The following is a 12,246-nucleotide window of genomic DNA, read 5'->3' on the forward strand; positions in this document are numbered from 1 at the left end:
GCCATGCCTTCCGCCTGGCTAAACCTCGGCCAACAGCTCCGCCCCCCGCAGCTCCTCGCCCAAGCCTCTCCAGGTTCTCCTTTACCCAAATCCAGATAGCAGATGTTCTGAAAGAGCTGCAAAACCTAGACCCGTACAAATCAGCTGGGCTTGACAATCTGGACCCTCTATTTCTGAAACTATCTGCCGCCATTGTCGCAACCCCTATTACCAGCCTGTTCAACCTCTCTTTCATATCGTCTGAGATCCCCAAGGATTGAAAGCTGCCGCAGTCATCCCCCTCTTCAAAGGGGAGACACCCTGGACCCAAACTGCTATAGACCTATATCCATCCTGCCCTGCCTATCTAAGGTCTTCGAAAGCCAAGTCAACAAACAGGTCACTGACCATCTCGAATCCCACGTTCTCCGCTGTGCAATCTGGTTTCCGAGCCGGTCATGGGTGCACCTCAGCCACGCTCAAGGTACTAAACGATATCATAACCGCTATCGATAAAAGACAGTACTGTGCAGCCGTCTTCATCGACCTCGCCAAGGCTTTCGACTCTGTCAATCACCATATTCTTATCGGCAGACTCAGTAGCCTCGGTTTCTCGGATGACTGCCTTGCCTGGTTCACCAATTACTTTGCAGACAGAGTTCAGTGTGTCAAATCGGAGGGCATGCTGTCCGGTCCTCTGGCAGTCTCTATGGGGGTGCCACAGGGTTCAATTCTCGGGCCGACTCTTTTCTCTGTATATATCAATGATGTTGCTCTTGCTGCGGGCGATTCCCTGATCCACCTCTACGAGACGACACCATTCTATATACTTTCGGCCCGTCATTGGACACTGTGCTATCTAACCTCCAAATGAGCTTCAATGCCATACAGCACTCCTTCCGTGGCCTCCAACTGCTCTTAAACGGTAAAACCAAATGCATGCTTTTCAACCGATCGCTGCCTGCACCCGCATGCTAGCATCACCACCCTGGATGGTTCCGACCTGAATATGTGGACATCTATAAGTACCTAGGTGTCTGGCTAGACTGCAAACTCTCCTTCCAGACTCACATCAAACATCTCCAATCGAAAATCAAATCAAGAGTCGGCTTTCTATTCCGCAACAAAGCCTCCTTCACTCACGCCGCCAAGCTTACCCTAGTAAAACTGACTATCCTACCGATCCTCGATTTCGGCGATGTCATCTACAAAATGGCTTCCAACACTCTACTCAGCAAACTGGATGCAGTCTATCATAGTGCCATCCGTTTTGTCACCAAAGCACCTTATACCACCCACCACTGCGACTTGTATGCTCTAGTCGGCTGGCCCTCGCTACATATTCGTCGCCAGACCCACTGGCTCCAGGTCATCTACAAGTCCATGCTAGGTAAAGCTCCGCCTTATCTCAGTTCACTGGTCACGATGGCAACACCCATCCGTAGCACACGCTCCAGCAGGTGTATCTCACTGATCATCCCTAAAGCCAACACCTCATTTGGCCGCCTTTCGTTCCAGTACTCTGCTGCCTGTGACTGGAATGAACTGCAAAAATCGCTGAAGTTGGAGACTTTTATCTCCCTCACCAACTTCAAACATCAGCTATCCGAGCAGCTAACCGATCGCTGCAGCTGTACATAGTCTATTGGTAAATAGCCCACCCATTTTCACCTACCTCATCCCCATACTGTTTTTATACTGTTTTTTTAAATTTTATTTATTTATTTATTTACTTTTCTGCTCTTTTGCACACCAATATCTCTACCTGTACATGACCATCTGATCTTTTATCACCCCAGTGTTAATCTGCAAAACTGTATTATTCGCCTACCTCCTCATGCCTTTTGCACACATTGTATATAGACTGCCCATTTTATTTCTACTGTGTTATTGACTTGTTAATTGCTTACTCCATGTGTAACTCTGTGTTGTCTGTTCACACTGCTATGCTTTATCTTGGCCAGGTCGCAGTTGCAAATGAGAACTTGTTCTCAACTAGCCTACCTGGTTAAATAAAGGTGAAATAAAAATAAAAATAAATAAAAAACTCGGTTACGTCATGCCATTGTTATGAGCATTCTTACAACACCTGCGCCATTAAGGTGACTGGTGCCCACACATAACAGGGACTAATGACTGTTTCGTTAAAATTACACTAACGTGGCCTCGATATATGATGACATTGCTAAAGTAGGCAAATTATTAGTAGGAAACAACGTTGGCATGATTATGATGTGGTCAAATTTACTTTAGAGAGATGGCAATGTTGCCATTAGCTATCGAAGTTTGTCAAAAATAGCTAGCAATGCTAATGTCAACTAGCTAAAATTCGGTGGCGTCCCCTCAATTCTAGCTAGCTAACTAAATACTGCATCTAAAGTCAATCTGGCGACATCACAATGATAACAAAAGGTTTCCCTACAATTTTTTTGCCTACTTTTGAAACGTCATCGTGTTTCCAAGCCACAGTAATGCATTTTAGACAGTGCCCACTGACAATGCATTGAGTAGAATTCTCAGTTGGGCATCAGTCTTAAGACTACAAGACCATGGTGCTTGCCTACGGAGCTGTGAGGGGAACGGCACCTCAGTACCTCCAGGCTCTGATCAGGCCCTACACCCAAACAAGGGCACTGCGTTCATCCACCTCTGGCCTGCTCGCCTCCCTACCACTGAGGAAGTCCAGTTCCCGCTCAGCCCAGTCAAAACTGTTCGCTGCTCTGGCCCCCCAATGGTGGAACAAACTCCCTCACGACGCCAGGACAGCGGAGTCAATCACCACCTTCCGGAGACACCTGAAACCCCACCTCTTTAAGGAATACCTAGGATAGGATAAAGTAATCCTTCTCACCCCCCCTTAAAAGACTTAGATGCACTATTGTAAAGTGGCTGTTCCACTGGATGTCATAAGGTGAAAGCACCAATTTGTAAGTCGCTCTGGATAAGAGCGTCTGCTAAATGACTTAAATGTAAATGTAAATGTTAAAACAAACATTCAAAACAATATTGTGACGAAACGTGCCACCCATGAATACTCTTTTGAATTGAGGAGTTGAGATACTAATACAGTAAAATGCTATATTAAGACTTCAGTCGTAAAATGCTCCACTAAACGTTGGCATATTCTATCCTGTGTCCATCCAGATAGACCTCCATTTCATGAAGAAGATTCCCCCGGGAGCGGAAGCGTCCAACGTGTTGGTGGGTGAGGCGGAGTTCCTAGACAAGCCTGTGGTGGCGTTTGTACGTCTCTCACCTGCAGTCATGCTCAACGGGCTGGCTGAGGTCCCCATCGTTACCAGGTTAGTAACACTATGACCCCCAATTAACGTTGCAGTATTCCCGTAACTTCCCGTAATTCCCAGGATTTCTTGAAATCCCGGATGGAATATTCCTGGAATCAGGAGAAAATAAGCAGGACATCCGGGAATCCTCCAACCAGGATTTCTGGAAGCCTGGGATTTAGTTTTTTAAGTTACGGGAATTTCACAACCCTACCTTCTATAAGTCTGTAACTATGGTCTTCTGTCTATGACTAACACTATGCCCTCCTTAGTCCTTTTTGGGGTGACCCTCAACTGTCTCTATACCGCTCTGTTTTTTTTAGGTTCTTGTTCATTCTACTAGGGCCTCTTGGGAAAGGGCCACAGTACCATGAGATTGGCCGATCCATCGCAACACTAATGACAGACGAGGTAAGACAGCCTCTCCGATAATGAACATAGCTGTTGGGCATGACTGAATTAACATGTCAATTCATGACTGAATTTATTCTTGTTCTTCGTTCCAAGGTTTTCCATGATGTTGCCTACAAAGCGAAGGACCGCAATGATCTGATTGCTGGAATCGATGAGTTCCTGGACCAAGTTACTGTCCTGCCACCAGGGGAGTGGGATCCTTCTATACGAATAGAGCCACCAAAAAATGTGCCATCTCAGGTAAGTTGAAGCCTTTTCTTTAACAAGTCTGTCATCAGCAGACATACAAATCACAGCATTTTTCTTTCATTCAACAAAAAAAATGAAAGAAATAACAGATAAGTGTTCTTTGAATAACAGGAGAAGAGGAGGATTGCAGCACAGACCGGCACAGATCTAGGTGATGAAGAGGAGCACGAGGGACATGGTGGTCCGGAACTGCAGCGGACAGGACGGTAGGTGAGGCGGGGCAGCCTGGGGCTCAGAGAGTGTGAGTGTATGTGGTTGTGGTTGTGTATTAAGAAATAACGATAGATTCAAAGTAACCAGGTTTTTCACCTATTTTTTTTTTTAAAACATCTACGGATCCTTGGACAGAGGACAGGATGCCATTGCATGCAGTTCATTTTTAGGTGTGAACGAAAGTCATGCAATGGTTGCCATACGCTCTCAGAATAAAGGTACGATTAGGGTACAGTATTGTTCCATGGGGTACAAAAGATTAAAATACACATAATGTACTAACAGAGGTACACATATGATCTCACATGGTACTGTCCGGTACCTTTAAGGGTATATGTGAAGACAATCTAGTATAATGGTACATTTGTGTACACAACATTTTGAATAGAAAGGTATAATTATTGGAGGTGTGGCTTAGTGGGGGAGTGGCTTTCAGTTAGTTCTTTTTGCCACCCGTGAGGGGAAAATTTGCCCATAGTCTGTTAATTCACGTTTGAGCATGGCCTATAAGGGTACAATTATGTACCTATAACTAATAGTACAATTGATGTACCTTATAGTGTACAACTATAGTGACAAGAGTTTGTCCCAATTTAAGTACAATTTGCAACCTCAGAGTGTAGCAACCTATTGATGGGTTCCCAAATGCCTGGTCTATATTCTTCCGCATGAGCTCATACTAAGTCATCCTCATTACTCTCTCTACAGTATTTCATGCTCATTAAGTAGTGTGAGGAGTACATAAAGTTTTTTAAAATTGTATAAAAAGGCTCCAACTGCAAAATCCACACTTCACCACGAGACAGCAGATGCGGTTGGATGTGGATTTGAAATGCAGGCAGTTGTAAGGAGGTTAGTTTCAATGTGAGCGTCACAAGAGGTTTAAATGACTGACCATTATATAAAATAAAATAATTTGACCTGTGCTGGTATTAGATATACAGTAGGTGTTCTGTGTCTTAGTTGATAGAGCATGGTTTCAGGGTTTCGACTCCTGCTGGAGCCACCTAAACGTGTACGCACACAATAATATCAGTCATTTTGGATGAACGCGTCTGCTAAATGGCTTATGTTATCATTATGTTTACAGATTATTTGGTGGTCTCTTGATGGACATCAAACGCAAGGCGCCCCACTACCTGTCCGACTACACAGACGGTCTCAGCCTGCAGTGCTTGGCCTCCTTCCTCTTCCTGTACTGTGCTTGCATGTCACCTGTCATCACGTTCGGCGGTTTACTGGGAGAGGCAACAGAAGGACGCATAGTAAGACACCATGGGTTTCATCCCAAATGGCTCCCTCTATTCCTTACATAGTGCACTACTTTTGTGACCTGGTCAAAAGTAATGGACTATATAGGGAATAGCATTCCATTTAGGATGCAACCCATCCCGATCAAGTACACAGTAATAGAATAATAAACGGCTTAGACATTTATTGAGAGATTTCTCTTGCTCATAAATGTTATCTACGCTGTAAAACCAATTCTGTCTGCTCAAACATTTTGAGGAAACCAATTACCTATAAAAAAAATAAATGAGTTAAGAAGATTAAATAGCTGAAGTGAGCAGTACTACCTCCATATAAGTAACACAAATGCATTTTTTGTTTATTGTTGTAAGGTATACTTAAATTCAACGCCCCCACATGGGCACATCAGTCCTGCAAGTAGGGTTGCAAAATTCCACAAGCTTTCCCAAGTATTTTTTCAGGTATCTTCCAACCAGGTGTTCTGGAAAACCCTGGGACATTTAGCAGAATTTTGCAACCCTCACTGTAAATCACATTCTGTTGGCTTGCAAAGTGATGTTTAATTCCTATTGGAACCTAGCCAGCATTAGGCTATCCAACAGTTTACATTTGTATTCACCCGTAACCAGCATTCAGAATGACTGCCAGGGTCAAGACATGTGGTGGGGAAACTATCTAAAGCCATTTCAACTGGAACAACCATTTCAGTAACGGGATGTAAAAATTCAATGATCGGATAAGTTTCTAAAATATATTTGTGTAGCTAAACATTTAATCAATCAATCAAACAAGGTACATGCAAAAATGCAGATGTTAAAAACAATTGCATAAAATCAACCTGCAAAAGCGCATGCTGGGATTTCAAAAACAGAAGATATCATACGTTTCAAAAAAAATGTAGTTGGTGTGACTTCTCATTTAGATTTGAGTCAGTACCACATTAACATTTGAAGTAATACTGACTTCGTTGAGTTTGAGTACAACTTACTAGAAGTATTTGAGTTAAAAATGCCTTGGGGTTTACAGTGTATGTTTCTTTGTGTCCCTCAGAGTGCAATTGAATCACTGTTTGGCGCCTCAATGACAGGAATAGCCTATTCCCTCTTTGCTGGCCAGCCACTCACCATATTGGGCAGCACAGGGCCTGTGCTGGTGTTTGAGAAGATATTGTACAAATTCTGCAAGTAAGTTTGTTGACAACAGTATATTTGTATTGTTATATATAGTTATAATTACATATACAGTAGTATAACGCTATGGGCCCACATGATTAATAATCTCTATGTATTGTCTATAGCACTCAGGCCATTTCTGTACTCACATCTCTGTGTTGTGGAAAATTCCATCCAAAGATTAAGGCAGAGATATAATATAATGATATCATAGAAACATGTGTAATACAAGGAGCTGGAAGGGAGATCCCACCTCTGATTTCACAGGGAAGAACTCAAATAATAAATGGTTACATGCCCCTTATATAGTGGGAGCTGATAATACAATCATATTGTTACCCAACAGCTCTTTCAACACAAGCAACAGTCCTGGAACACAACGGCTTTGTGTTAGCGTGCAGACACACCAGGAGTCTGTGAAAGGCATAACATCACAGTCCAACACAGAACATATCCCTTGAGAAGTTACAACAGCTCACCCCAAATTCTGCCACCACATCTGATAATGTGCAATTTGATTGCGTGATGATCATCCGTCCCTATAACAATAGTTAAGGTCACATACTGATGGAGGATGACCGGATGTCATATACAGTACTGCTACAGTACATCGATCATTTGTTTTAATGTTCTATACGGCTTTAAGTAGTATTAAAATACCATTGTGGTAATGACAACCTTAGATCCCATATCCTGCAGATAGATCAGAGAGGAGGTTAAAACCTCAGATGTTGTCATATAATTTACGAAATGTTAGTGCTGCAGTGTCAGTGATTTTTCTTCCGGTGCTGTGCATGCACTGTACTGTGAAGGATCTATGTGTTTTTTAATTGAGCTGCCCTTTTTGGGACTTCCTGAATAAATAAGATTACATTTACAAATATAAAATAAAAGGGATGTTTTGCACTCTGTCCTCAGGGAGTATGGATTATCCTACCTCTCACTGAGAACCTGTATAGGGCTGTGGACAGCATTCCTCTGTCTGCTCCTGGTGGCCACAGATGCCAGCTCCCTGGTCTGTTACATCACACGATTCACAGAGGAGGCCTTCGCCTCGCTCATCTGCATCATCTTCATCTACGAGGCCTTGGAGAAGCTCATCCACCTGGGGGAACACTACCCCATCAACATGAACAACAACCTGGACAAACTCACACGATACTCGTAAGTGTGCACTCACTCCATTGAATCAAATCAACATTTATTGATTGCGTACACAGATTTGCAGGTGTTATAGCAGGTGCAGTGAAAATGCTTGTGGTACTAACTCCAACAGTGCAATAGAACAAGTACCATTTTTTTTTTACTAACATTTTTAAGAAAAATGAAATAAAAAATTGACAGAACAGGTCCAATTAATAATCCTGAGAAGATACCGTAGATACTGTATATTAGAGTGAGCATGTGTCAGAAGCAGAATATAAATACGTGGTGTGTATAGACAGTATATCATTTGGATATAAATTGGTATGTACAGTAGTAGGTATATTAGGATGGGCTATGTCGAGAATATAGTATAATTACACAGTGAGTAAACAACAGTATATAAACAGAATATTAGGTGACCAGCGTTCAATGACTCTCTATATACAGTACGTGGCACATTAGTCTCAAACTGCAGGGCAGATTCCCAGGTGGCTAGGGATGGCCTGAAGGTAGAAGCTGTTATTGTGGTTATTCAGTCTCTCTTTGATGCATCTGTACCATCTCTTTCTGCTAGAAGGTAGAGTGAACAGACCGTCTCGGTTCGCTGAGGTCCTTGATCGTCTTCTTGGCCTCTTAAACTGCATCTTAATCCAGAACTAGGCATAATCTGTGTCAAGCAAACCGTCCCTTAGAGTTCAGAATGACAGCAACATATTAACTTGTGTTTGAAAGAAGTCCTGCATAGCATTTGAGATGATCGTGATCGGTAAGGGATTTGATGGTGAAGTGTTCTGTTGTTTCCATAGGTGTTCATGTGTTGAACCTCCGGATCCCAGTAATGCCACCCTACGGTACTGGGAGCAGAACAACATTACTGCTTCGGAGATCTATTGGGAGGCACTTGAGGTCAAGGTAGTGTATGAGAGGGTGTGGCATAATTTGTTGATAGGATCAAGCAAAATTAGGAAGATGATGGATACTGTAAATAGAACAAATGGTTAGTCTTGTGGTTTTTCCAGGTTTTGTCACATGTTGAGGATAAACGTTTTACTCTACACACAAAAGGAAATGTTGTATTGTATTTTTGATTAAGCAGCCCACCCCCAGCATGATGGTAGAGACCAAAAAAGAGCACATTTAGGTTGTTCCACACAAAGTGGCAGGCTCTCCCAGATGGAGCTGGCCCAGTGCAGGGGATTAAGGACATGTGGGCTGGATTACTCTGGATTACCCCATGACAAATCATGAAAACACATTTTTAGTATTAATTTAACTTTTTTGTGGACAAGCATGCTCTTATCCCAGCAGAACCCTGGGGTCAATTCCATTTAAATGTAGGATGTTCCAATTCCAATTCCCTTAAATGCTCTGAGAATTTTTTTAAATTGTAATTTCAGTTAATTCAAATCAAATCAAATTGTATTGGTCACATACACATATTTAGCAGATGTTATTGCGGAGATGTCCCGGAGGGCAGGAAGTGTGCCCCCGGTGATGTGTTGAATATGTCCATAAACACTCCAACCAGCTGGTTTGCGCATGCCCTGAGGACGTGGCTGGGGATGCCGTCTGGGCCGGGTTAACACGCTTAAATGTCTTTCACTTCGGCCACGGAGAACGAGAGCCCACAGTCCTTGGGAGCGATCTGCGTCGGTGACACTGTGTTATCCTCAAAGCGGGCAAAGAAGGTGTTTAGCTTGTCTGGGAGCAAGACGTCAGTGTCCGCGACTTGGCTGGTTTTCCCTTTGTAATCCGTGATTGTCTGTAGACACTGCCACATACGTCTCATGTCTGAGCCATTGAATTGCGACTCCACTTTGTCTCTGTACTGATGTTTTGCCTATTTGATTGCCTAACGGAGGGAATATCTACACTGTTTGTATTCAACCATATTCCCAGTCACCTTGCCATGATTAAATATAATGTTTTGTGCTTTCAGTTTGGTTTGGGTAGGTTTTAATAGTCACATTTGGAAAAACATCCCCTATACACTCAGTCCCGTTATCCGTGTAAATTGACTGATTTGAAATGGAATTGACCCCAACCCTGTAATACAGGATGTTTTTAATGACCACCTGTTATTGCAGGACTGCATAAAGAGGCGAGGGGAGTTTGTGGGCACCGCCTGTGGCCCTCATGGACCCTACATTCCAGATGTTCTCTTCTGGTCTGTCATTCTCTTCTTCTCCACTGTCTTCATGTCGGCTTTCCTCAAAGAGTTCAAGTTCAGCAGTTACTTCCCCACCAAGGTAAGGCAGCAGACCCAGTTCCTGCTGTAATCCCACTCATTTGTATCTGTTATGTGTTTGTCGACTGCAGACAGGGTTTCTGTCATGCTCCTGAGTTTTATGGTGCAGTGGAGCACTCCAGTGGTCATATGAGAATACTGTCGGAGTTTCTAATGGAGAAGTGTCCGCCTCCACCACTTCCTTTGGATTCTATTATGGTTTCAAGCAGCACTTTTTCTCCCGTTGTCTGAGCACAGAACCCGCGTTTTTTCTTCAAGCCAAATGTGTGGCCCATGTGAGAATTGAATCAACAACCAAGGTGCTCTGTGTTTGATTTACCTGTGCAATCTGTGATTGACATAGTAGTTTGATGTTGAACAATAATATAGATTTTTCCCCCGTGCTAAAACCAGACAGTTGACATGCACCCCTCTCTTGCACAGTTGAGAGCCGTCATCAGTGACTTTGCTGTGTTCATCACCATCTTTACCATGGTCCTGGTGGACTATGTCTTAGGGGTCCCGTCTCCAAAACTAAAAGTCCCCAGTGTGTTTAAGGTGAGGTAGATAACAAGATATTACCATGTGATTCCACATTTTTAACTCAAGATACTCTACACTATGGACAGTCGCCATGCTATGTCGATGCAATATTTACCAAGAACCTAAATCCTTGCAGCCGACCAGAGATGACCGTGGTTGGTTGATCAGCCCGTTAGGCGGAAACCCTTGGTGGACCACCTTAGTGACAGTGATCCCTGCTCTGCTCTGCACCATCCTCATCTTCATGGACCAGCAGATCACCGCGGTCATCATCAACAGGAAGGAGCACAAACTAAAGGTACTGTAGACCAGTGCTTCCCAAAGTCGGCCCTTGCCCGAGCACCACACAGCTGATTCAAATAACCAAACTCATTATCAAGCTTTGATTATTTGAATCAGCTGTGTAGTGCTAGGGCCAAACACCAAAAGGTGCACCCCAGGACCGAGTTTGGGAAACCGTGCAGTAGGCTACTGGAATGGGGAGGCTCAGATCATCTGGGAGGATTTGTATACCATAGCCTGACCGTTACCTGTTTGGTACTGGTTGTTGACATGGATTAAAGACGCCCCCTTCAGAAGTCTTTGACAGTGGAGCACTTCTGTAAACATAATTTCTTGAAACATTCCATTTGAAAGTGTTGCCATTCCTATGTATTGAGTAGTGCATTCTCAGTTGTGCTGTATTGTCTATCAATTCCCACAGAAAGGCTGTGGGTATCATCTGGATCTGTTTGTGGTGGGCATCATGCTGGGGGTGTGCTCCATCATGGGGCTGCCCTGGTTCGTGGCTGCCACCGTGCTCTCCATCTCCCACGTCAACAGTCTGAAGCTGGAGTCGGAGTGCTCGGCCCCCGGGGAACAGCCCAAATTCCTGGGCATCCGGGAGCAGCGCTTCACCGGCCTCATGATCTTCCTGCTCATGGGCTGCTCCGTCTTCATGACCTCTGTGCTCAAGGTCAGATAGCTTCTCTGAGCTCATATTGTTTTGGCCCTAGCCTCCGGGCTGTCCAAAGGCTTTTCCTATCACAGTGTAATATACAGTGCATTCGGAAAGTATTCAGACTCCTTCACGTTTCCACATGTTGTTACGTTACAGACTTATTCTAAGATTGATTAAATCCTTTTCCCCCCTCATCAATCTATGGATGGGGAGTGTCGCTGCACAGCTATTTTCAGGTCTCTCCAGAGATTAGGTTTAAGTCCGGGCTCTGGCTGGGCCACTCAAGGACATTCAGAAACATGTCCTGAAACCACTCCTGCATTGTCTTGGCTTTGTGCTTAGGATCGTTGTCCTGTTGGAAGGTGAACCTTCGCCCCAGTCTGAGGTCCTAAGCACTCTTGAGAAGGTTTTCATCAAGGATCTCTCTGTACTTTGCTCCGTTCAGCTTTCTCTCGATCCTGACTAGTCTCCCAGTCCCTCCCTCTGAAAAACATACCCACAGCATGATGCTGACACCACCATGCTTCACCGTAGGGATGGTGCCAGGTTTCCTCCGGACGTGACGCTTGGCATTCAGGCAAAAGAGTTCAATATTGGTTTCATCAGACCAGATAATCTTGTTTCTCATGGTCTGAGAGTCCTTTAGGTGCCTTTTGGCAAACTCCAAGCGGGCTGTCATGTGCCTTTTACTGAGGAGTGGCTTCCGTCTGGCCATTCTACCATAAAGGCCTGATTGGTGGAGTGCTGCAGAGACGGTTGTCCTTCTGGAAGGTTCTCTTATCTTCACAGAGGAACTCTGGAGCTCTGTCAGAGTGACCATTGGGTTCT

At 44.0% G+C, this 12,246-nt stretch overlaps 1 protein-coding gene across 6 annotated transcripts in view; it reads left to right on the forward strand.

The window, feature by feature from the left end:
- LOC115143773 (sodium-driven chloride bicarbonate exchanger-like) overlaps positions 1–12,246 on the forward strand; it is a 63,277-nt gene that overhangs the window by 44,918 nt on the left and 6,113 nt on the right. For all 6 annotated transcript variants that reach the window (XR_003865731.2, XM_029684360.2, XM_029684275.2 and 3 more), the window contains exons 8-19: positions 3,124–3,281; positions 3,587–3,674; positions 3,771–3,917; positions 4,038–4,132; positions 5,230–5,404; positions 6,441–6,574; positions 7,481–7,726; positions 8,515–8,620; positions 9,796–9,957; positions 10,380–10,493; positions 10,615–10,776; positions 11,182–11,433. Coding sequence is in view for 5 of the 6 variants with exons in the window: in XM_029684360.2 (XP_029540220.1) it covers positions 3,124–3,281; positions 3,587–3,674; positions 3,771–3,917; positions 4,038–4,132; positions 5,230–5,404; positions 6,441–6,574; positions 7,481–7,726; positions 8,515–8,620; positions 9,796–9,957; positions 10,380–10,493; positions 10,615–10,776; positions 11,182–11,433 (1,839 nt within the window). In the remaining variant the exon portion in view is untranslated. The remainder of the gene's footprint in view (positions 1–3,123; positions 3,282–3,586; positions 3,675–3,770; positions 3,918–4,037; positions 4,133–5,229; positions 5,405–6,440; positions 6,575–7,480; positions 7,727–8,514; positions 8,621–9,795; positions 9,958–10,379; positions 10,494–10,614; positions 10,777–11,181; positions 11,434–12,246) is intronic.

The sequence above is a fragment of the Oncorhynchus nerka genome, linkage group LG1 (assembly GCF_034236695.1).
Source record: "Oncorhynchus nerka isolate Pitt River linkage group LG1, Oner_Uvic_2.0, whole genome shotgun sequence".
NCBI lineage: Eukaryota > Metazoa > Chordata > Actinopteri > Salmoniformes > Salmonidae > Oncorhynchus > Oncorhynchus nerka.